The following is a 26802-nucleotide window of genomic DNA, read 5'->3' as shown; positions in this document are numbered from 1 at the left end:
AGTCCACAGAGTAGCACTGGGAGACTGTTTCTCGGCCCCCTGATAACCACGTTATGGGGTGCCATAAGGGATAATATTATCTCCAGTGCTATTTAATATCAACATCAGGGGTCCCCAAACTAAGGCCCAGGGGCCGGATGCAGCCCAATCGCCTTCTCAATCCGGCCCGCGGACGGTCCGGGAATCAGCGTGTTTTTATGTGAGTAGAATGTGTCCTTTTATTTAAAATGCATCTCTGGGTTATTTGTGGGGCATAGGAATTCATTCATATATTTTTTCAAAATATAGTCCGGCCCCCCACAAGGTCTGAGGGACAGTGGACCGGACCCCTGCTGAAAAAGTTTGCTGACCCCTGATCTACATGAAGCTACTGGGAGTGGTCATTAGGAGATTCAGGGAAATGTGCCATTTGTATGCTGATGACACTGAGCTCTACTTCTCCATAAGTTCTGAGTCGGGAGAGGCCATGCCTGGACACAGTATTTGGCCACTGTCTGGACACAGTGGTAAAATGAATTAGGAAAAACAAGCTTGAATCTTGGCAAGACGAGGCACTGGGGGTAAATAGTTCCCATGTCCAAGAAATTGGCCAATTGTCTACCCTGGATGGGGTTGCACTCCCCCTGTAGGAGCAGGTTCACAATTTGGGGGGTTCTTGTGGATCCAGCTCTGTCACTGGAAGAAAAGGTAGTAGCCTCAGTGGCTAGAGGTGCCTTTTACCAACTGTGACTGGTTTGACAGCTATGACCATTCCTGAACCAGGAGAACCTGGCCACAGTAGTTCATGTACTGGTTACTTAAGGACTGCAATGGACTCTCCGCAGGGCTTCACTTGTGCTTGATCTAGTTCAGAATGCTGCAGCACGATTGCTCACAGGAGTGAGGCATTGTCAGCATATAATGCCTGTGCTCAGAAATCTGCACTGGCTGCCCATCTGCTATCAGGTCAAGTTCAAGGTGTCACTATCAGAATACGAAACCCTTAACAACTTGGGGCCAGTTTACCTACGAGATCACCTTGCCGCAGATGAGCGTTGATAAAGATTTTACAGTACTATATAGTGCCTTAATTACGGATGAACATGTGACTGTGAAAACCTGATGGAAGCACATGGCTAATAAAATGCTGCATGCTGATAACACTTGAAACAATGTTGGTATAAGTGTTTCTACACTGCAGATGGATAAATTGGTGTGTCCAAAGGTGTTACTTAACCCTCTCATTTTCTGTTTTGTACTCAAGACGCATTCTACCTACAGACAGATCCCCACTGATCCCAAGGTTGGCGAACTTCAATATTTCTTTAGGGAAACTTGCCGCCATCTTTTGTACATGGTATGAATAAGAAATCCTGGTTAGGGCAAAATAAGACTTGGAAAGTTCATACAAACATTGTCGACATTTTAAAAAATGTGATTAGATTTCCCTGCCAAGATTACAAATCCAGTTGGCTATCCAAGAACAAAGTAATTGCCACTACTCGTTGGCATAAGATTTTCACTGGAGGCACATGCTGATCAAATGAAAAATGAATCAACAACCCACACAGCGATTTTATGACTTACTAATCCACCTAATTGTGAGGCCTGACCTCTAATATTCTGATGTCCAAACCACATAGTGAGATGAAAGCTACATCTTAGATTGCTTTGTGGTAGGTTTTATGATATATCCCTCTGAGTTCATTTATGCAGAAGACGGCAAGGCAGATCATGCTGACCCTGATTCCAAGATGTAGGGGTTCAACAATCCTATATCACTCTCCTCAGCGTTACTTTCACTTCAGTTGAGAGCACTGAGTTGCTACACAGCTAAAAGAACACACTTGCAATAATGAAATTTGTGTTGCTGTTTTTCCTCCATCAAATCTTCACCAGCTACTGTAAGCTGACTGAAGTGAATAGGGCCAACTACAAACTCAGGGCCAAACCAGATGGGAGATTTTCCTACAGCTTTCATTTTGCTAATTAGCAGTCCAGTGGGACTCCTTTGAAGATCAGGGAAGTGCTGTGCCAGGAGATGATGACTTTTGATGCAAGGCAGTTTAGACTGGCTCACATTTTCCCAGTTAAAGACATAAATGGATACATCCGTTAAAAAAAAAGTTTGGTGCATTTAGAGGGTGAATACTGAGTGCTGGATGCTGATCAGTATGTTGTTTACCAAAGTTAAATATTCCCCAAATGTTATATCTTATATCTTTTACATATTGAACAAATGCAGCTTAATGTTTGTGCAAGGCAAGGCAAAATCATATTTAATTAATCCACCATTCTGATATTCAAACCCCTCCACAATAGAAGACAGAATTTACCGTCCATGGTGTAGAGCCTTGAAAATATTAAATAAGCACCAAATAATAAATGTCATTGTGGACAGAAGGTATCACAGCCATCTGACACAATTTTCACAACATTTTTTTATTTTATTTTATTTTATTTATTTATTCTTTGCAGCCCTGCTGCTGTGATTAAAGTTGCAACCCTGCAGGGGCACAGATACCTAAATATTAGCTTTTAGTGCAGGCTGCAGCTCCTTTGCTCAATAACATTAGCTATTTTAGGTAAGCCACTTAAAAAAAATTCTTCCTTGATTAAGCAATCTATATTTATTTTTTAAAAAAACAACCTGTGGGCAAGAAACAGGGTTGCACTGAGCAGGCCCATGCTTTGCACCCTGACGTTGCATGCTTTTCTGATATCCACACACGCAGCATGAACTACATCCATAGTGAAGAGTTCAAAATTCCACAGAAGCCTTTGTGCCTATGACCTGTCCCACAAACGTGTGTGATATACATGGGGTGGGGACAGGGCTAATCAGCACACACACCACTCCTTGCGCATGTATTCATCAACAAGGGAACCTTCAATGCCTGCCTATTCTATATTAATAATAATAATAATATTTTATTTGTACCCCAGCCACTCTGAGCGGCTTCCATCAAATATTAAAATACATTTAAAATATCACGGATTAAAAACTTCCCTAAACAAATCATGCTACAGGCTTCTAAGGAAGGTAAACACATTTTTCAGGGATGGGAAAAGGATAAACTCACAACCTGCCTTCTCCCTATGAGAGGAAGTGTGGGACTGGGCCTGACTTCATGCTCAACATACCTTTAATTCTACATTAAAATGAGAGGCTTACTACAAATCAGTATTGTTTGCATACAGAATGACACCCAACTTAGTTATTAGGGGGTCTTCCTTCCAGGAGCTATGCTAATGGGATGGAATTGTGAAAAAATTAATAGGTTTTTACTATCCAACCAAGAAGGGTGATCATAAATATTTAGAAAACCTACATATTAAGTAACCAGATAGAGCTACCAGAAAGCATATAAACTTCTTTTTCTATTTTTTAAAACTGATTCTGGTCTTGTAGTACCACTTAGCTTTGAATTTTCAGAAATTCAAACTCAGACACCCGTGTGTTGTAAAATGAGTGTCATGTGCCCTGCCTGACCAGTGGAATAAAACAGGAGCAGAGAGGAAGGGATTGTAGTGCCTTCTGCACAGAAGTTTTGGAAGCAGAGTGTGTGGGGGGGGGGATTAGCCATGAGCAGATTAGATTATGTTTTCAGTGTATTAAGTGCCTATTCGTTCACAGACATTTCCTGACTGTTAACACTGACCTGGCACAGACCCCTGCCTTTAGTGTATGGTACTGAATTCCTCTGCTTCCATATTATATTATTTTTATTGTTTTATGATGTTTTATTATTTTTGTACACTGCTTCAGACATTTTCCTTTAATATAAAGTGATGTATAAATGTTTCAAATAAACAAAACTACACTTCCCATAGGGACCCAGGTGGCGCTGTGGGTTAAACCACAGAGTCTAGGGCTTGTTGATCAGAAGGTCGGCGGTTGGAATCCCTGCCATGGGGTGAGGTCCTGTTGCTCGGTCCCAGCTCCTGCCCACCTAGCAGTTCGAAAGCACGTCAAAGTGCAAGTAGATAAATAGGGACCGCTCCAGCGGGAAGGTAAACGCCATTTCCGTGTGCTGCTCTGGTTCGCCAGAAGCGGCTTTGTCATGCTGGCCACATGACCTGGAAGCTGTCTGCGGACAAATGCCGGCTCCCTCGGCCTATAGAGCGAGATGAGCGCCGCAACCCCAGAGTAGGACACGACTGGACCTGATGGTCAGGGGTCCCTTTACCTTTACCTTTTACACTTCCCATAAGGTTCTGTCCCCTTCCTGCCTTCCATCTGACCAAGTACCCTTACATACTGAAAGAACTGAACACAACTGAGTGCCTGAGCAGATGAGAGGCCAATGGCCAGAGATAGCAGTCACCCATTTTGAAGCTACATGAGGATCATTACCATTTTACTGCCCTCCTGTTGTTGAATGCAAACAACTGGTCTCAGCTTAAAAGTCGCATGCAGCTTGAAGGTTGCTCACTGTGAGAATTGAGCAAAGAAAGCACCATGCAGTTTATGCCATTGTAGGAACAAAATACATGCCCCTGCGAGCTACATTGCATTTTCTCCTCTACGTTAACTCCCCCCCCCCATTGCAGTCTTCCTGTGACTTGGGATGAGTCACCCCAAATGGTTGAAAGGTATACTCTGCAATTGCTAGGCAACTGCACAGCATTTTCCCTCCGCCGCTTCCAGAAATTACAGATTATTATTTGACCAGGACTGAAACAAAGCAGGGTTGAAGTGGCCTGACAACATTCAAAAGGAAAATTAGGTCCAGGGCGTGGTTTGTGGTTTGTTTGTTTTTACATTTTACAGGAAATGTTGGGAGCTAGATGGACAGGTGATGTTTGCACCCACAACCCCAGTGAAACAGGCAAAAGGGACACTCACACATCTTACTTTGCTGAGATGTGTGACTGAGATCCATGTATGAGGCAAGCTCATTCAACTCAGGCTAGGATTAAGACAGAAGAGTAGCCATGGGACTGCTGATGAAAAGGACAGCCCTGTGCATTTTCCCTCCTACACAATGTCCAGGGATGCTCAAGGTGCAAGAGGACATTGTCGCCCTGCCAGTTCTCTCAGTCTCCACAAGTGGGAAACAATGATAGGGATCAGGAGGAAGAAAACCCAAGGTTTTCCCATCTCATGGCAAGCACATCCCTAGACATCATACAGAGGAGGTAGGATAAAAAGATACAGTCATTATTTCTATAACGTAACGTAACATAATAAATTTGCTACATGGATTTTGTAACAAAGCAACTAGCCTGCATCTATTAATATCCAGGTGAAACAGAGCTGTAATTTTCCCAAGTCATGGGAGTGAGAAGGAGAGGCGGGTACAGAAAATCCTCTTTCACAGGTGAAGCAGGAATAGCAGATGTGTAAGTTGCTTCTATTCTTGCTGCAATTCATAGCATGTGAAGCCACCCCAAATGTTGATTCTAACACCTGTCTAAACTATTTAGGACTGGCCCTTAAGAGCAGCAGCATCAGGGCATGTTATTATTTTGCATATCAGTCGGTAGACATGGGTCTTTTCTAAACTAACAGTAACACTCAAGACACAAATTCACACAGCCCAGCTTGGCAAGTTTCTCTGACTTCTGTTGACACAATAAGTGCGTGACAAGCAGTGTGACAAACAGGTCAGGGCATCATCTTTTTAATGAAGACGCCTTTGCAATCTGTATTTATGTTTTATTTTTTTGCACGAGATTCCCCCATCCCCACCCACAGATATGGTGATTCAGTTGCTAAGCCAGTTTGTGTGCCTGCGTGTCCTGTCATAGGTCATGACGGCATCTGAAGATTTTCTGATGCTGTCATTGTGTTCAGCTGCTCGTATTTTCTACTTTTGCTCATGAAGTCTAAATGCCCTCCTAATGACAAAACTGTGTACAGCTTTCAAAATTGCCAAATGTGGTTGAAAACCAATTTTCTAGGCAATTATTTATTCACAATTCATCAAACAGAAAGATCTAGATACTCGCCATCAGCCTAATCTTGATTCCAGAGTTTTGGAAGCTTCCCTGATATATATGCTGCCTGCCAGATGTGGAAACAATTTGCTTTGTTGCAATGGCTGAGAATCATGTGAATCAGAAAATCTGGCATTCAAATCTGACTTCAGTCATAAAGCTGTCTGAGGCAGCCAATATTATCTCTGTCCTGATCTCCTTCCTCAGTTACAACATGAGAATAATAATAATCATATAGGGTTGTTGTAAAGATAAGTGAGAAAATCTGTAAGAAACACTTTGAATCTTTAAAATGTGCTGTGTGAGCAATAGTATTGGAATAACATCCAGATGGCTCAAGCAAGTAAGCCAAACCATGTGAAGAAAGGTAATGCACAGCAATATCAATACATCCAATGTTGGGAATTTTAGCAATTTTGTTCTTGCATGCATGGCAATTCACAAAAACCTTTAATGTGAAGAAAGTAGCAACCTATAAATTCCATTAAGACTTCCTTCTTTGGGTTACCAGTATACCGGTAACTCCAGCCTCATCTCCAGTTGTGGAAATATCCCTATTCCCAGTGTCTTATGAAGGGACTTCCAACTGGAAATTCCAAAATGTGGAACTGAAACACTAGGCTGCAATACTATAATCTCTAACTTGGAAGCCCCACTGAGCATAGTACCTGAATAAACAGGTATAAACTTTGCAGCATAAAGCTTCGATCCTAAACTCACTGGGGCTGCAGCGCTGTACCCATTTGATCTGGAAATAAGCCCCATTGAGCTCAATGGGCCTTAATTCTGAGCGGACATGCATAGGATTGCAAGTTGCACGGAACTCAAGTTTACTTCTAGGTGTTGCATTGAGCATCAGCAATCTGACTAATGACTCACTGCAGCTGAACACCAGAACCCATTTTCAATGTCAAGGCTTAATCCCAGAATATGTGAAGCAATGATAAAGAACATGGGCTTGAGCAGGGATGGAGAACCTGAGGTCCTCCTGATGTTGCTGAACTACTACTTCCATCACCCCTGACCATTGACCATGCTGGGTGGGGTTGATAGGAGCTGTAGTTCAGCAACATCTGGAAGGTGGCAGGTTAGCCAAATTAGGTTTGAGAAAGAGAAGAGGGTACTCCTAGTAGTACAGTACAATATCCATCAGTTGCAGTGCATCCGGGATTAGGGTTTGGAGCTTTCAAAATGAAGACTGACCTCCAGGCATGCTTAAGCACCTCTTCCTTTAGAAGTAAAATACTTGGCCCCAGAATATGTTTTCCTTTCTGCCTTGGTGTGGCAAACATTTTTTTTTTTTTAAGTAGCCCAACTCCCAATAGGCAGTAGTGTGGGATTTTCCCACCCTACACTACATAGCTAAAAGCCACAATGAGAAGAAGAGGAGAGAAAAAAGGTGGAACAGAAAGTTACTCTATTAGTATTTAATTAAAACGGTCAGCTGCAAACTACACTGAGAGCAAGTTGAGGGTGTGTGTTTGCCCACTTTTAAAGAATTTCATTCCCACTTATGCTGGCATCTGCCTCCTTGGAGGGTTAAGTTCTTAAGTAATCACTAATTTCCCAGTGGATTGGGAAAATAAAATTAACACAGTGTGATGATTTAGTATTGCACAAAAGCGGGGGGGGGGGCTGACTGCTCTGCTGACCAGCAGATTTTCCTCAAACTCTGTGTGGGATTTCTGAGAAGGAAAACCAGTGAATGCATAAGAATAACCAGGTGCAAACTCTCGCCTGCTGTGCCGGGATTCTTCATAATATAATGAGTTGACGGATTTCCCACCTTTAGTTCCATAATAGGCCTGGCATTTCAAACAAGTTATAAGAGGCCATGATTTCCCCAAACATTATATGCCAAAATTTCAATCCTAAATTTTAAATATTTAGCCTGCAGTCCTATGCACAAATCCCATTGAAATAAGTGGACTTTAGTTCTTAGAAAACATGTTCAGGACTGCATTGCACTAGATATAACAGTTCTCAGAGTCTTAAAAATGCCAAAGACCTTTTATTGATAGCTTCAAATGCCAATGATTGTAAAGCGCAAAAGAAAGTTCAGCAAAGGCCCATCTTTCATGGCTGATCATTAGTCCTGAGGTTTTATAGCCACAACAAAAAACCACATGGAACAACCAGCATACAGAATGAACATTGACAAGCAAAAAGGTTCATTTATCACAGGTACAAATGGATTGAGTTTCATGCGATGGTTGAAGATCAGACAAATGAATTAAGAACATACCCATTCGGAGAGATCTCTAGGCTAGCAAAGTTGAAAACAAAATGGTAAATGAAAATTTAGTCTCACAAATGGTGTGTGTGTGTGTGTGTGTGTGTGTGTGTGTGTGTGTGTGACATTAAAGCAGAAACTCAAAACAATATTTAGGCATATACATATACATATACATATTGAAGGAACGTGTTTTAACATTTAACTAAAATAAGCAATACTGATGGGCACAATCCACCAGGAAGTTCTTGTTGTTGATGATGATGATAATAATAATAATAATAATAATAATAATAATAATAATAATAATAATAGGAGTTATTTAAGATCTAAGTATCATTGCAGTAGGGCTTACCCAGGTAGATTGTGTCCACTATATTTAACATTCATTATCTTCAAAAGCTGGTGCTTCCAAGAAACCAACTTGTATGCAGCACGCTAAATATAAAATTGAGCTGCAGGGAATAGTAAATTACTGCCACAGTACTGCAGCAGCTTTACATAATCACATTTATGAGACCAAAGAAAGTGGTCAGCATATAAGATAGCTGCTCTTGCGTTTACCATGAAAACCCATTGGGATATTTTAGCTGGCACATTTACTGTTCTTCTTCCTTGTAGCTTTCCTTGCAATGATGCTCTCCAGGTGAATTCTTTACCTCCCCCCTCCCCCCTTTGCTTGCCAAAAGCGTAAAATGTATTAATCAACAGCCTTGAAGTCTTAAAGTGATCTCTCTCTTTTTTGACAATTAAGTCTATAAATTCAGTATGCTAATCAGGACTCTTATTCTCTTATTTACAATAATAAAAGAAGTTCATACACATGCCAGACTCACATCCCATCCATAGTTTGAACAAAGCAGCAGCTGCCTACCTCTTGCTGCACACAGGAATCTGCCCATTCACACCTGCAAGTACTTCCCCAACACAAAGAAATGTGCCAGATCTTCCCACTAAATATGGACAACTTTACTGAAGAAAAAATATTTATATCATGGACAATGATCATACTAGACCATGATGAGTTTAAACATGCCAGCATGGGTTATTATCCATTTTTTGAAGTTGCTTTGTTTTGCAAATGATCACTGTTAAACCAGGTCCCTGTTTTGGACAAACAAGAAGCCATGTTTTACAAAAATTGAAAGAAAAAGCTTCTGAAGTCTTCCTCCCAGCTGCATGGGAAGAAGAGAGGGGAAGAGGGGTGTATAAGCCTGAGTCTTGCTATGCATCATGATAAACCATGGTTTGTTGTGAAATGTGAAATGTGTTCAAGGTGGCTTACAGTAAACATACTGTGTGTGTGTATATGTATGTATAATAAATAACTCCAGCATGATTTCATTAGTGCACCAATCATCCTGATGTGATCCTAATATAACCTAAGTCACTTTGTATAGTATACGTAACCAGTATAAACCATGCTAGCAATGTCCCACTCATTGCTCAGCTCAGAGCTTATTCAAATCTCATGAGAAGTGAAAGAGAAACCACTCAAAATAAAAATACAGGCACTTCCTCACTTGCACACGATCACACACATGCAACTACTGGCACATGGGTTGTTTTTGGTGCTGAAAGGGGGCAGGGCAGGGATGGAATGGGGCAGAGCAGAGAGGGGGCAGAACAGGATTCCCCTGTGGTGTATCTCTTTCCACTATTCTGCTGTAAGAGGCAAAGCAGGAAGATACAGATCTCACCCACAGCTTCTCACCAGAGTGGTTAGGAAATGGTGCAATTCACTGGCACTTCAGCTAGTAGGCAAACTAACACACTCGAGAAGCTCCTACATCCACTTCACAAAACAGGCAGAAAGGCAAGCTTTAGGGCTACAATCCTATTCACATCTGCCCAGGTGTAAGTGCAATTAAACTCAATGGAGCTCACTTGAGAATAGACATGTGTAGGACTGAACCGTAAAGTTCTTGCCTAAATGGTGCCCCTGCCTTTTATAGACCTTTCCCACTCTTCTATCATGCAACTGGCTCTCCAAACTTTCTTTTGATCCCTGGTTATTTCAATAGCTGAGGCTATGCTGCAATGCGCTCTATGTGGGGCTACCTTTGAAGGTGACCTGGAAACTACAACTAATCCAGAATGTGGCAGCTAGACTGGTGACTGGGAGCGGCCGCCGAGACAATGTAACACCGGTCTTGAAAGACCTACATTGGCTCCCAGTACGTTTCCGAGCAGAATTCAAAGTGTTGGTGCTGACCTTTAAAGCCCTAAATGGTCTCGGTCCAGTATATCTGAAGGAGCGTCTACACCCACATCGTTCTGCCCAGACACTGAGGTCCAGCGCCGAGGGCCTTCTGGCGGTTCCCTCACTGCAACAAGCCAAGTTACAGGGAACCAGGCAGAGGGCCTTCTCAGTAGTGGCACCCGCCCTGTGGAACGCCCACCCACCAGATGTCAAAGAGAACAACTACTACCAGACTTTTAGAAGACATCTTAAGGCAGCCCTGTTTAGGGAAGCTTTTACTGTTTGATTGATTATTGTATTTTAATATTTTGTTGGAAGCCGCCCAGAGTGGCTGGGAAAGCCCAGCCAGATGCGGGGGGTATAAATTAACAACAACAACAACAACAACAACAACAACATTACCAGCAGCAGTCTACTGACAACCTCTGTGCCTTATATGTATGTCCAGGTACAACAGCTTCCCATCGTATTTGTTCATTGAGAGGAGAAGAGCTACACTTAATGAACCTTCCCCTTGTCATGTGGAGTAATAAATGTGTATGATCTATTACTATGTCAGCTACTAGTGACCCAACTTCAGTAGAAAAAGAGTGACAGCTGCTATTTCTACCTTTTGCTTTGCATTTATTTAAACATCATTCGCCTCACATGTTACCCAAACTCTACACTGTGAGACATAGACTTTCAATCCAATTGGAACATTGCTCATCTGGTAAGAACTGCCACATAATGAAGCCTAGTGTTAACACAATCACAACCCATTGAAATGTGGCTCTGGTGAAATCAGTGCTAAATTCCTCCATTTCCACATGTTGCTAATCCTGCCATTCATACCTGAAGCATTTCATCTGACAAGCGGGGATGAATGGCAGGATTAGCAACATGTGGAAATGGAGGAATTTAGCACTGGTTAAAATGACACAAAGTATACAAATGGAGGGGTGGTGGTGGTTTTAAAAGTCCTTTAAAAGTAGGATATGCTTTATAAACTGTCCTACGGCAGATGGTTCCAGATAGCTGTTCACTACTCAGAAGCACCTCTTTACACTATTGACACTTGACATGTGTGATTTTAGGACCCAGCTGGTTTCTGTCATTTTAAGCTGTCTTAAACTGTTTTTAATACTGTTTTTTAGTTACTATGGCACATGGCTGGTGCTGTGGTCTAAACCACAGAGCCTAGGGCTTGCTGATCAGAAGGTTGGTGGTTAAAATCTCCATAATGGGGTGAGCTCCCGTTGCTCGGTACCAGCTCCTGCCAACCTAGCACTTCGAAAGCACATCAAAGTGTAAGTAGATAAATAGGTACCGCTCCGGCAGGAAGGTAAACGGCGTTTCCGTGTGCGGCTCTGGTTTGGCCAGAAGCGGCTTAGTCATGCTGGCCACATGACCCAGAAGCTGTATGCCAGCTCCCTCGGCCAGTAAAGCGAGATGAGCGCTGCAACCCCAGAGTTGTCCACAGCTGGACTTAACGGTCAGGGGTCCCTTTACCTTTACCTTAGTTGCTATAACCCTCCCTAGGATGTTAGGGTGAAAGGTGGGTAATAAACAACAACTACTACTACAACTTCCATGTGATGTAGTGCAACTTGAGAGACCTAGGGATGTGTACTTCAACAAAGTGCCCCTGAATATAGTTGGACTTATTCCCAGATAGCTGGTCATAGGATGTCAACCATGTATTTCCCTAATAATAATAATAATAATAATAATAATAATAATGTATTATTTATACCCCGCCCATCTGGCTGGGTTTCCCCAGCCTCTCTGGGTGGCTTCCAACAGAACCTTAAAATGCAATAATATATTAAACATTAAAAGCTTTTCTTAACATATATGAGTAGATAGTCCAAACGGACCTAGGCTTGATCCCTAGGCTTGCGAATCCAATGCATAGGGCTTGAAGCTTCTCGCAGGAAGGATGGGATGCAAATAAAACAATTTTTTAAAACATCCGTTGATGCAGGTTATATTTAAAAATCACACATCTTTAAGCATTCAAACATTGCACCATTCTATTCCACACACCGTGCAGACACGCCTGCAATTTTTGTAACAGACATTTCCCCATCATAAGTAAATAGTACACAACCCAAATAGGATACAGTTGCTCAACTTCCATTTTCCTGCTTAAAAACAATTCCCTCTGGCTTTTACTGCCCAAAGGAACCCTTACAGTCTACTTGTTATTCCACAGTTTCTGGCAAATTAATGCACTGCTTTTATGTTACTGCTGAAAGAAAGAGGAAAATGTTAAAAGTATATTTAAATAATAATAAGCCCAGAGAAGCATGAAAATACCCAGTCAAGGGGGGGTTCCCCCCCTTTTAATCACGAAGCAAGTTGGAATATTTTATCATTTATTCAAAAAGAAAACCGCTGCCAGTATTTATATTTATGTGTCCTATTTTCTACTTCTGAGGACCCTTGCATTCTAACGCAGGTTTTATCCATCACAACTCTACTTTTCCCTAGCATTGATTTTGACGGGTGCCTTCTAGATGCCCTGTAAAGGGGAAACTGTAGGGACATTTTGCTGCAGGAAAGCTGATTTGCATAATTATAGCTTTTTTCATGTTGCTGCAATAGTCAAGAGTTTCTTTATGCTCTGTTTACAGGAAGATGGATCAAAAATTATTCCATGATTAAACATATAAATAAAAAATAAGGGTAAATCAAACAGCTTATGCAGAGAGAACAAAAACAGCTGCATGGGAAATAACAGGCCAGCTCATAAGACAGACAGGCTGGCTTGTCAGGCAGTACAGATAGGCATGAGGAGGCACATTTGTGTTTTAATTTGTTGCAGGCCTCATGTCAAAAGACAATTCAAGCAACATTCAGTGGCTCAGTTCGAACAGCACAATAAACCGTGGTTTAATGTAAACTATACTTCCATGTGAAATGCAAACCAGGGCAGCACCTGTGTGTATGAATGCATAAAACATTTTATCCCAGGATAGTTGCCTGTTGCCACTATTAGCTTATCCACACTGGAGCAAAATGGGAACCCCATCCCAGTTGTTGTGCCAGACCTTTTCCCTTTTAATGCAGGGCTGTTGCTGTTGTTTTTCAATCCTGGATTTTTTGGACTTTTCAAGGGTCAGAAAACAACATATTTAAAGGGAGAAAGGTCTGGGATAGGGACAAAGTCATGTGGATATGCCCCATTAAAAGGGAGAGACGCCCATGTGAAACCACATTCTGCCCTGGTAATAGAGGACTCAAGACATAATAAGGCTTGATCATGCACTGCAATTCCAGAACAACTCTCTGCACATATCTCTATTGCACTGCCAAGCAACTGGGGTTGTTTAGTTTACTGCAGGGTCAGCTCAGACTATGAGACACATCTAATGCAATATCCAGTATGTACTCATTCATCTGATAAAAGAGCATGTTTCTAGTACTCATGGTTGAAGACGAAACCTTAAAAATGGACAGGCAATTAGGTGGTGTCTTTCGTTCGAAACACTCTGGAACTAAAGAGGATATGATGGAGGCTTCCATTAGTGAAAGCACAAAATTTAGTCAATCTCTCCTGCCATGCTCCTATCCTTACCTACCGGTATATCCTTTTATTCATCCTTCCTCTTTGTTTTTATCTTATTTGCAAGGTGGCGCTGTGGATTAAACCACAGAGCCTAGGGCTTGCTGATCAGAAGGTCAGCGGTTTGAATCCCTGTGATGGGGTGAGCTCCCGTTGCTCAGTCCCAGCTCCTGCCAACCTAGCAATTCGAAAGCATGTCATAGTACAAGTAGATAAATAGGTACCACTCCGGCGGGACAGTAAACGGTGTTTCCGTGCGCTGCTTTGGTTCACCAGAAGCAGCTTAGTCATGCTGGCCACATGACCCAGAAGGTGTACGCCGGCTCCCTTGGCCAATAAAGCGAGATGAGCGCCGCAACCCCAGAGTCGTCCGCGACTGGACCTAATGGTCAGGGGTCCCTTTAACTTTACCTTTACCATGACATGAGTGATATTGTTTCATATACAGTATTAGTGTTGCTGATTGTGAATGAGTTTTTAAAATTAAAAAATTAGACTGAGTTGACGTATTAGTCCCAATGTTGACTATATTATTTGAAATTTGTTTAATATAGTCTGTTTGTAGAAAAAAATGAATGCATATCTAATAGCTTATTTACTTTAAAGTGATATTCTTGTTTACAGGTAAATGTGATGTTTTAATTCTTTATACAGAAACCAAAGCATAAATCTGCATACTTCTTACGTACATTTGTTTAACTGTCCAGCTATCTAACAACTCCCTGTAAAAGCAGAAAAGACAACCTCTGTAAGTCTTTCCAGTTTCTTTCCACTCCAGAGTTTATGCCTCTATATCATATATCGACCTGGCAATCTGCAGTCCTCACTACTAATCAGATGCTCTTCTAAGGTTCCCAACATACACCTCTTTAAATCAAACTTCAGTGGCGATAAGAGAAAGAGCGCATTTATACGTAACGTATGAAAACGGAGAATGCAGGGTTTTGGATTTTTAAAAAAGTTCATGCTTTGGTCCTATCTTGGAAAAAGAAAGGAAGGTGGAATTTAACTGCTTAACCAGGAGGTTGTAGTTCTCTGGCTTACTCCCAAGAAACTAAGAACAAAACTGAGCATGCTAATGATCCAGTGTTATCAGCTGCTGTGCTGCTCACACAGCAGCTCTCATAATGGGACAAGAGGGAAGCAGCATTAGCATAAGACACTGCTGGTCCCCATCCCTGCTGACAATACAGAACCACTGCTATTGTTATGGCATTACTTGCTTCCTGCCCTTGTTGCAGCACACTGGGTCACCAAAGGGAAGTTACATGGCTCTGTCAGGACCAGGCAGGGTTAAGAATTGGAAGAGTTATTTTTGCTCCATGGAGCATTTGGGGCTCTAGGAGCCAGGATGACTCTGGTAGACATTCCTTAGGAAGTTCACAAGCGGGGTGATGGTCTCCTTGCTGGGTACTGGATACACTTCTTTGTGCCATTGTGCATAAGATGGCTAAGCAGGAGAAGGTTGCTCATTCCAGTGAAACAAACACAACCCAGGCCCTTTGGCATGTGCCGAGGCTGCATCATGGGCACTGCTTCCACATAGTGTGACCCCACAATGTATGAATAATTTGATTATTATTTTTTGCCTGATGATTATACTTCCTCCTGGCAAGGTGCAAATTGGAATGGAAAGACCCAGTCGATCAGCCCTTCCCACTTAGTTGCATCATTCACATGTGTATCATTTACTTTACCATGTAGCTCCCATACTGATGGCTGCATGTGTGAAGGGGTAACTTACTATGTACTGGTTTGATTCATGCCTAAAAACAGTGGTTCTCAAAGGGTGTGGCAGGAGAGGATGGCAAGCATGGCAGGAAGATCTAAGCATAATCAAAGAAACGTTTAAACATTTCAGTATAGTATAGTATAGTATAGTATAGTATAGTATAGTATAGTATCTAAAAATATATGTATGCAGAATATGAATAGATACGGTAACTTTTCAAAATGAGAGCCAGAGCATCAAGTGATACTGAGGACAATATTGCTGTGAACAGGGATTCTCAACTCTGACAACCATGAAAGATCAGAAAAGAGAAAGGCTTCTTTGTTTTGATGAGGAGATGAGTTTGTTTGTCTCAAATTAGGCCTAATATAAATGAGATTACCCAGCAAAAGCAAGCTCACACTTCTCATTGGATTTGTATACATACTTAAGGGGCTGTATACACACTGTAAGAGGCTCTTTTGTAATTATATTTTGGGAATGATTCATATTCTTGTGTAGCTGCATTGCTTTATACTTTCTGGATGCCCCATGATCACATTATGAAGCAGTTGTGTTCTGTGTTATAAATCAATCGCTGCTGGGGGTTGTTTCTTTTCTCCAATGTATTTCTTATCAATTAAAAATTTGGTGTGGTGCAAGCAAATCTTTGTTCTGTAAGTCTGGCGCAGGGGGGGGGGCTTTGTGGGGGAAGGAAACTAGAATACTCTAACTCCAGGTCTCTTCTCATTTGAGTGCAAAGTGTTTAACAAAAAAATTTCTACTCACGTTTCTGCTCCAGTGATTCCTAATAGAAAGGTAATGCTACCCTGCACATGACCTAAATTCAAAGCAACTTGACTCTCAACACCTTGTGCTAGCCGTACCTCAAAGGATGCTCCTCAGCAGATATTTCCTTCTGGTGGTATAATAATTGGTCTCCGAAGAAGTAAGGATGGATTGGGAGGTTTATTTTTATTTTTAGAAAGTGCCTGGAATTTCTTAAGAAGCGGCTGAGATTTTTTTTTTTTTGCAAGGTGTGGGATGAGAAAATAAAACACACACACACACACACACACACACACACACACACCACCCCCACACACAAAAAGGAAGATTGGCAATATCATATAATTCATTCTGAATTTTCAGTCTTTTGAAAGGTTCCTGGGTCAAGGCAGGAAGGCGGGAAGCAGTTTAATCTTGGATGACTGGCATCCCTTGACACCAAAACAAACATCCTTTTACTTACCCCTTCGCTGGAATTGTCTCCTGTATTGGCAAGCATCTCTTGGAGGGCCCTGACAGATAAAGACTGCTCCAGTACAAAGTTACAGATGCAAAGGTCAGGAGGGACATACTGTAAAAAATAAAACAAGCAGCAAAAATCAGTGCTTCGGCTGACATTAGTGCTCTCACCCACATCAGCTTTTGCCACAATACTGCATATCTGTGAGTCTTTAAGGTATCTCAAGACCCTGTGCTGTTTCTGCTGTGGCAGCCTTGCATGGCTAGCCCCTCTGAAAAGATTTGTGCAAGACTACAGATTATTAAAAAATGAACACACAATACACTTCAGTCGTCCCCAAACATTTTGCACACTTCTGCTCTATCCACGACATGCCCATTGCAGGTTATGTTCTCCATTTTTTAACAGTACATCTTAAAAGCATGGCATGTAAAGCAGGCCCAAGTGAGAAGTGTATAAATCAGGAGTAAGCCAAAGTAAAAGGGTAGAATCGTAGAATTGTAGAGTTGGAAGGGACCCTGAGGATCACCTAGTCCAGCCCTCTGCTGGATCGAACGTGAAACCTTGGCAATATCAACAACATGCTCTAACCAACTGAGCTTAGTTATATGTACCGGTATTTTTAAGTACCAGTCCTAGACAATGTACAATAAAATCAATGAAATGCATTTTAAATAACATTAAAACAACATAAAGATAGATGACAGAACTCTGTGTGTGTGTGTGTGTGTGTGTGTGTGTGTGTCACAGCTCAGCAAAATCTGTTTGCAGCCCAAAGGCTTAAAGGAACTCCTTCACTTGCTTACCATAAAGGTTGGGCCAGGAATGGGAACATGTGGCCCTGCAGATGTTGTTTGTACAACAGCTCCTAACAGCTGTAACTATTGGCCCATGCTGGCTAGAGCTAATGGGACATCTGGAGAGCCACAGGTTCCCTATCTTTGATTTAGGTGATTTGGAGTGTTGCTCACAAAAGTTCATTGAAGAAGCATTCAAGATTTTGGCTTGAATGGTGCTATAGCCTACTGGTGGCTCATAGGAAAACAGGAAGCTGTATTGTACAGAAGAAGATCACAGCTACATTTAGCTCAGTAGAGTCTATGCTGATTGGCAGTGGCTCTAAAGGGCTTCAGACAGGGGCTTCTCCCAGACCAACTTGGAGGTGCCAGCGATTAATCTGGAGCTTCTGCATGCAAAGGAATGCTCTGCCACTAAGCTAGACCCTTCCCTCAGCAAATACTTTGCTCTGGAATATGTTGTTAAAGAGCTGATGACAATACTAATGAATAAAAATATTTATGATACTATGTCCTATTCTAGCCTTCTTCCTAATTATTTAGATTTGAGGAAATTGTTTTTTTGTGGGCAGGGGTCAACTTGCACCAAGTTATGTGTGCTCTAAGTACCATTCACGCAAGGTCACTCAGTCCTTTTAAAACCATAGAATGGCACCTGAAGTCTAGTTGTTACAGACAGCAACTTTTATTTTACAAGAAAAAAACAACATTTTTAATAGAGATGTACCGGTATTTTAAAGCCCATCTTGGAACCTTTTTGCAAACAAAATTAAGAGATGTGAAGGCCCGGAGAAAAGACCAGAATAGTTTTTGTTGTTGTTGGGGAAAATTTTCCCCATTTTTTCCCTGTGCCTTCACATTTCTAGCCACTAAGTCACTGATAAAGTTTACTAAAATGATGAATGCCATGGAGAGTGCATTACAAACAACAAAGTGTTCAATGTTCCTGGCTGGTAATGGAGTTGTGTTTTTTAGACTGCTATCATTGCACGTATTAATATATAAATAAAACATTTGCTCCTGTAATATATAGGCTGTCGCTGCTCATTACCGTTAAACTATTGAGCAACAAGAATCTATGTTAAATATTCAGTGCTCACACAGTCATTCCCTCTTGTTCAATTAACAGTGTTGCTATCTTCGAGATCAACAACACAGAACTCAGCAAAATTGCCCTTTTCTCTCTCCATACATTTGGCAGAAGTGATTGCATTACACAGACCCAATAGTTACTCTGTGAAGGTCACGTTCCAAAAACCAAAGTTTGATTTAAAATATATCAAAACATAATATTACAAAGGCCATGTCGGCAAACGTTCCCTAATTGTTAATGGGAGACAAGCAGAGGACAAAAGCTTTGAGCAACATGTCCCTATTTTTCATATCCATAGCCAAGGGATTTGCTAGGCTAATTAGGTGACATAATAGGAAAGGAAAAATTCCCTGTGGCTAATTTGATTACAGTGTCTATGACTCTAGTTCTCGTGATTCTTTAATTGTAGCCACATAGATCAAGGTCTTTTCAACCTGCACTCTTAATGCTGCTGACTTGCTTCCCTTTCCAACTCCACTTACTCCATCTTTCTCTCAACGCTGTTGGCATTGAAAACTCATCTGAATTCTCTCATTTATTTCTGATATCCCATATAATCAGATATTCCATAAAGCCCAAAGCCAACAACAAAATAATACCAGGAAAGCTGGTTAATAGTGAAGGAATTCAAGATGTGGCAATGATCCTACAATTTCACATTAAATCAGTGGAGGCTGATCTGTTAGGGCAAATGGCACACTGCCCCACCAAGCCCAGTCTGTCCTCAGCCAGTCCCCACCTACCTGCCTTCTTACATTCCAGGTGGTGACACTGGCTGCCAGGTTCCTCATTTTTAGTCTCAGCGTTGCCATTTGAGAACTCAACATAGAGAACGGAGACAATAACAACTACTTGGCTTGGCCTATCATTGACTTGGGCCCAAACTAACAAAATGCATTTCAACAGGGACAAATGTAAGGTTCTACACTTTGGCAGGAATAACCAGCTACACAAATATAAGATGGGGGACACCTGGCCTACTAGCAGTACATGTGAAAATGATCTAGGGGCCTTAGACCACAAGCTTAAGTGTGATTGTCAAAGAGTGAGCTGGCAGTAAATCACACCGGTCAAAGTCAACTCTTTATGAGCAAAAACACGATCTTCAGACTTGGCTGAGTGTCTGGCCTAATGAGCACAGCACTCATCCCTGGTAGGTCTTGCCCCATGAATTGGTTGCCAATACTGGAAGTCCCCAAAGCTCTCCCCTCCAGGCTTTTCCCAAGCAAATGGAGCCTGCCACTACTCTCCCTGATTCTGGGAGAGAGGAGCTTACTGCAGCAGGACGGGGGGGACGGGACACGGGACACCTGTGACTCTTCACCAGCCTGATTCATCTCTGCCTCTTGGCCACTCTCCTCCCACCTCCCTGCTTCAGTTTCTGTCTCCGAGTTCTGTCTCTCTCAGCTCACTAAACCCTGTTACCTCTTCAGTTTCCCAGTCTTCTCCCTCTAACACTCATCGTTGTCCCACTACCAATCGCCAGGCTCTGAGCCTTCTTCCCTTGGTGGTTCCCCAACTGGTTCCTCCCACCATTCTGTCCATGACAGTGTTGTAGCAGATAAAAAGCCAATGCTATCTTAGGCTGCATCAACAGAAGTATAGTGTCCAGATCAAGGGAAGTAATAGTACCCCTCTATTCTGCCTTGGTGAGACCACACCTGGGGTACTGCATCTACTTCTGGGTACCATAATTTAAAAAGAATATTTACAAGCCGGGACATGTGCAGAGGAGGGTGACCCAGATGATCAGGGGTCTGGAAACCAAGCCTTATGAGGAACAGTTGAGGGAAATGGGTATGTTTAGTCTGGTAAAGAGGAGACTGAGATGAGATAAGATAGCCATCTTCAAATACCTAAAGGGCTGTCATATAGAAGATGGAGCAAGCTTGTTTTCTCCTGCTCTGGAGGGTAGGACCTAAACCAATGGATTCAAGTTACAAGAAAGGATATTCCAACTAAACATCAGGAAGAACTTTCTGACAGTAAGTGCTGTTCAACAGTGAAATAGACTCCCACAAGAGGTAGTGGACTCTCCTTCCTTGGAGGTTTTTAAGCAGAGGTGGGATGGCCATCTGTTAGTATGGTCTAGTACAGATTGCATTGCAGGATCCCTTCCAACTCTACAATTCTATGATTGCACCTACTTCTGGCCTCCTTGCCTTCTAACACAGCTAGTCTCATTAAGACCAGCCACCACTGCACATTATCAAGAACTTCTTGCAAGGTAGAGACACCAGAAGTCTTTTTAAGTGCGGAGGCAATTGTTGCAGTTGAATTTTGACTGACAAATAATCCGGTTTATGAGTACTGTATTATTCTGATCTCTCTCAGCATCTATATGTTCCCTTCAGCTCAGTTCATTTGGTTTCTCCCTCCACAGCAAAACTCAGCAATTCCCAAGGCACAGAAAGAAAGCAAAGCAATGCAGTGGGTTGCTGCATTCTAGTCTAGAAAACATTTCTCCCTATTCTTCATTAGATAAGCCTTGTGTGCAGACATTTTGCCTGGTCACCTGTTGCAAGGAGGGATACTCTTATGGGGGAATGCTCTGTCCCTCCAAACCTGTTGGGGGCAGGGGGCTCTTGCCACATCTGCCTCCCCTCTGTTGGGACTCTAGAGCAAGTATAGGGTTATTCTTCTGTCATGCTTCAACTACTACTTCTGAACAATATGAACATAATTCCTAGCACATGGTTTAAAGCATTGTAATATGCAATAAGGTTAGAGCTGTTTATCTAACAATCTCAAATGCCTTAAAAATAACCATTGACTTGGTTTTGTAAAGCTGTTGGGCACAATAGACTAGTGTAAATCAGATGAGAATCTGTGTCATTTAGGTACTTCAATAAGCAAGGATAATGAGATGGTAAGTGGATAATGTTAATTAGCCACCCAGGGTCCTCAATGCAAAACTCTTACATACTGTTGTGAAATAACTTCCAAGTAATTTTGCCCTTTTAAAATGTTATCACCAATTTGGGGAATGATCATTTAAAGCATTATCAAATCAATGTCTACATTTCATTGTGGATTTTTGAGCCTTTAATTTCTCAGCATTATATCAGCTTCTCTCATTTATTTACCAGCAGCAGCCTGCCAAAGTCACCACTTTTCAGGAAGACATAGTCAACAGCACAAGAACATCCAAAGATTCCTGGTTTAACAATGCAAAGGTAGCTATTAAGATTACTGTAGTGTTCTTACATCAATACTGTAAATTCTCTTTAGCTCATTTAATAGTTATTATAGTTATTCCTAGAAATACTTGATGCTACTAAAAGACCCAGCTGATTATGTAAAGCAGATATTCATCTATAAGACACCCAAGTAACGAGGCCTAAAGCAGCTGCAATGCTTGAGTTTAATTCTAGGATGGAGAAATGAAAATGAAGCTGGTAAAACAGGCTGAATCAGATTGGGGCTGCGATCCTGGGCACAATTAACTGGGAGTAAGACCAATTTAACTCAGATTTACTTCTGAGTAATCATGCATAGTTGAGGTTGCAAAAATATAATCAATGGTGGTAGGAAAGGTCTGTACTAGGTACCCCTAACACAGACTTGCTCACTCTCCAAGTTTCATTTGAGAAGTGACAAAGTCATTGTGTAAAAACTAAGACTAGGAAAACCAAGGTTCAAGTCCCACTCAGTCATTACCTGGGTGACCATAGGTGAGTCACTCTTACTCAGCTTAACTTACTTCACAGGAGTATTGCAAGGATATAATAGAGATGGGAGAAATATGTCTTGCCCCCCTTGGATAAAAGTCAGGATGCAAATGCAATACAGTATTAAAAAAAATGTTGCTATAGCAAGTGTTCCTCTTCAGGGTTACAGCCAGCAAGCTCTTCCTCTTCCAGGATATTCTGTTCCATTTCTTCCCCCCTCGCCCACTTTCCCAGTATCTCCCAACTAGCCAGATATTCAGCATTCTGCAGCAATTGAGCTTGCTCAGTCTTCGTCAAGACTGTTGGGAAGGAGGACTTGCTCCCTTAAGGTAGGGAATCCCAGGTGTCTCACACAACTCGGAGACAATATATTTAGGTAAGGAGGGTGGACTCCTACCTCAAAGAGGAGTCCAGCAATAGAGGAGGCTCCCCACAGAGGATGTGGAATCTCCTTTGTAGAGAAAGTTTCAAAGAACGTCACACAGTCAGATCTTAGAAATATTTTAGGTATAATCATTTTTTCATGGCTTTTAGTGGCAGACTACTAAATACTGCATCAAATTTGCCTTCTAGATTACATTTCTGCACCCTGGTCATGCAGGTTCCAGTGTTGAAAAGAGTCACATCTGGCAATTGCCGCAGGCAACAAATTTTGCTTCATAAATACATGGGAAGGCCAGTTCTTATTATTAGTGTGGTAAATAGTGCAGTTGTATTATACTATTAAAATACTGGGCAGCCACCAAACTGCAGTGCCCAATAGAGCAATGAAGAAATTGGTTAACATTCATCAACTAGAGAAATGTAGAACACATTCTAATTGCAGCGATATAGTTCTCCCATTAATCTTCATAGATAGGTGAGGCAACAAAGTAACCCAGACAGAACAAAATGCAGCCTTACAGCTGTTTTACTGAAAGTCAGCTTCTGGCATATTAGAAGTTTGAAGACCATAAAAATGGTATCCACATCTTAGCTTCCATCAATCTAATGAACACTAAGAACAAAACAGCAGCTGTACTTTGCAGGTTCAGAAAATGGGGCAATGGAGCACCGTTGCAAAGTACCATGAATGCATAGTAATTATTCTTTAAAACCACCAGGGAAATCTCTTCAGGTTGTGAACAAACAAGATAGAAGACAGTACATTTGGTAGATTAATTAATTATATGCTATCCACGTAAAGAGCAGAAGGGCTACAGCTCCAAAAGTACAGGCAAAATTGAGCTAAGCTCTTTTCCATCCCACTAATTTTAGCAAGAGTTAAGTGTGTGCACCCATAACTTTGTCATAGAAATCAACGTGACTTTAAAGGGCTTTGATCAGGCTCTGTTATGGCCATTAGAATTAGCAAGAGCTGCTAAAAATGAATAAGCAGCTACTGTGTGCAGATAATGCTTGATTTGATTGAAGCCATTAGTGTATTAGAAAACTTCAGCAATACGAGTACACTTTTACTAAGTTGTGATTTCTGCTTATTATCTTAATTAGAATTTCATTTGCATTTTCTCTCGGATTCTCAGACTGTAATAAGGAGAGGCAAAGTTTTCTGAAGCATTTGAAGACACAAGACAAGTATGCATCACGCTGGCAGATTCTATTTTAGTTATAAAATCATTTTCTTTATCTCATTCTCACACCTTGCGGCCTAGGTTGGGTGAAGGCACAGTATTTTTTATGTATAAACAGGCAATGAAACAATTACGGACTGTAGATTTGGGTCACAGGAAGTCACACTCTTTCTTTTCACAGTCTGTTATATAACTTACATATTTATTACTAACCATTTCCAGCAGAGTGTAAAGAGGCTACAATCATGGAACTCAATTGAACTTACTTCTAAGTAAATCTGTGTAGGTTTATGCAGGAGTTCTCCAAACCAATCCTATCTTCCTCAATACAAAATTTAAAAAAATACATTGTCCTATGTGATAAATGAACAAGTATACCACAATATGTTTTGCAAATTATTGTAGATAAGCACAATGACAATTCCATCTTTCTCAGCATAGGCTATGCAGGAGGGTTAGTTACTATAGCCCTGTGACTACAGTCTGTGTGTTGGTGGTGGTGGGGAAATGGAATAAAGGAGAGCGGCATTATAGTGAAATGTTGCTGTAGTGGTTAGGCTTCTTGATTCGGCTTAGCAAATAAATCATTACTACTTGGTCACTGCCACCAGAGATATACATGGCACCCCTAGAGGTTAGGTTCTTATAAAGACATCAGATTCAGGAAACAGACCTGGCAGCAGATAGATTTTATATTTTCAAAGACAGGGGAATCAACAATTTGTATTGTTGTAAGCCAACCCTCAGGTTGGTCTGTTGCTCCCTCACCTGGAAAAGCTTCCTGTTCAGACTGTGGTTTCTCTTTGGAGTAGCTGCAATCACAGGTGTCTGGCTCCTGATTCTCGACTCCCAGCTCCCGATTCACAGCTATTTATGGCTCATCTCGGACACATTGGGAGTTGGAGATGTTGTGTACTCAATTCCCTATGTACCCCCCCCATAAGCAATGGTAGTGCTGGCCCCCAGGAGAGTGTTGGTGGATGCCCCCGCCTCCTGTGATCTACAATACGTTATGGCTGGAGCAAGTAGATGTTAGAAACTCACCACCTGGATGCCAATCACAGAAGGGAGTCCAACTCTCATACATTCAGCTGCCAGTCACCTAGTCTCAAATAACCATGATAAAAAATACCAAGCGATATGCATGCATATGTAAACCAATCTTCAGTCTAGTTGATGCTGCAGGAACTTAGTACAATGCTAAGGCTAAGCCCATAGGATTTCCAGGCATCCTATTTTTACAGCCTCTTGACAGGCTTTGTGAACACAGATCCCACTGTCTACATTCCAGTGGCAGTACAGTGGTAACTCTGGTTAAGTACTTAATTTGTTCTGGAGGTCCGTTCTTAACCTGAAACTGTTCTTAACCTGAAGCACCACTTTAGCTAATGGGGCCTCCCGCTGCGCCGCCAGAGCACGATTTCTGTTCTTATCCTGAAGCAAAGTTCTTAACCTGAAGCGTTATTTCTGGGTTAGCGGAGTCTGTAACCTGAAGCGTATGTAACCCGAGGTGCCACTGTACATAGAAATAGGCATCTATATATAGCATGTTCTATCTGATTGCAATACAATAAATGTGATTCTATTTTATACATTTCTGCTAAATTCTGCAGTAATCTTCTTCCTTTTTTAAAGAAAGCACTGCTGCATCTAGATTATGCTTGAATACCATTCAATCGATTCCTGGAACTACAAGTCTCCTAACTTTTTGACTTCAGATACAGTTTATGTTAGCCAAGCTGAAACCACCATTCCATACTATAAAAAGCACTGGCACAAAACTGTTGAGGAGCAGATATATTGATTCACTGCATTAACACTCAACAAAATGACCTAAAAACTATTATTTTTTTACCATTGGGGTTGGTAGTTTAATCTATTTAAATGGATTTTATAAGTTGATCAATTGCATTAAATTCTGATATAGAGAGCAAATGTTGGTTTATGGCAAAGGTTTCCTCCTAGGAAGAATGTTTCTTTGAGATAATGATTTATACTCTTTGTTAAATGAATGGGGAAATTGTGGTTCCATGCCATTTTGCAGAGAGAAAGGGTGCTGTTACAATAAGTTATGTTATGGTTTGTTTTCAACATAGTGTTAACAAGAACATTTCATTAGCACAATCATTTCTCCTTGCACAATGAAAAATTCTCCCCCTATCCTTCCCTTGCATCCCCAAATCTGTTCTAGGTGTTCCCCCAATCCTCTGGCACAGATCTGAAGAGGGCATGGAGGGTGCAGGGGAGGAAGAGGCGGAATCCCATTGTGCAAGCACAACTTACACTGTTGTTGTTTTTTAGTTGAACACTAAACAGGGCTCTGTTGACGGTGACTGCCACCCTCCCTTTCCAGGAAAAAGCTGGTAAGTTAAAGTAAAAAATCCTATTGCAAGTGGCCTGTTGTCAGTGACCTGTTTGTGGTATCTGAATTACCCATTTCCAATATTAAGCCGCCATCATGACACATCCTTGGACCAACTTGTGCTGTGTTTACAGGCAACTTGAAATATCAAAACCTAATAATAGTAATAATAATAATAATAATAATAATAATAATAATAATAATAGATGGAAACTTTCTGCTGTTCTGGTAGAAGTCAGCCAAGCAATTTAAAAGTGGGGTAAAATAAACTGAAGATAATTATTTGCCAGTAAACTACAAAAAAACCCCAAGCCTCATGGCCTTTCAATGTCCAGCATTTATAAAACGGTTAGTGGTTATACAGACCTCACAATTCTCTAAGCTAGCAGAACAGTGCAATTAATTATTAAAATTCATTTCGGTCATGCAAAATTCAAGCA

General features: G+C 41.4%; 1 protein-coding gene across 1 annotated transcript in view; it reads right to left on the bottom strand.

Annotated features, from left to right (window-relative positions):
• The window catches only part of RYR3 (ryanodine receptor 3), a 269478-nt gene that overhangs the window by 186045 nt on the left and 56631 nt on the right, over positions 1 to 26802 (bottom strand). Inside the window, exon 3 of the mRNA XM_033144894.1 lies at positions 16872 to 16979. Coding sequence (XP_033000785.1) covers positions 16872 to 16979 — 108 coding nt within the window. The remainder of the gene's footprint in view (positions 1 to 16871; positions 16980 to 26802) is intronic.

The sequence above is a fragment of the Lacerta agilis genome, chromosome 1, assembly GCF_009819535.1.
Source record: "Lacerta agilis isolate rLacAgi1 chromosome 1, rLacAgi1.pri, whole genome shotgun sequence".
Lineage (NCBI taxonomy): Eukaryota > Metazoa > Chordata > Lepidosauria > Squamata > Lacertidae > Lacerta > Lacerta agilis.
The sequence above is the reverse complement of the archived record's forward strand: the minus strand, read 5'-3'. Positions and strand labels throughout refer to the sequence as shown.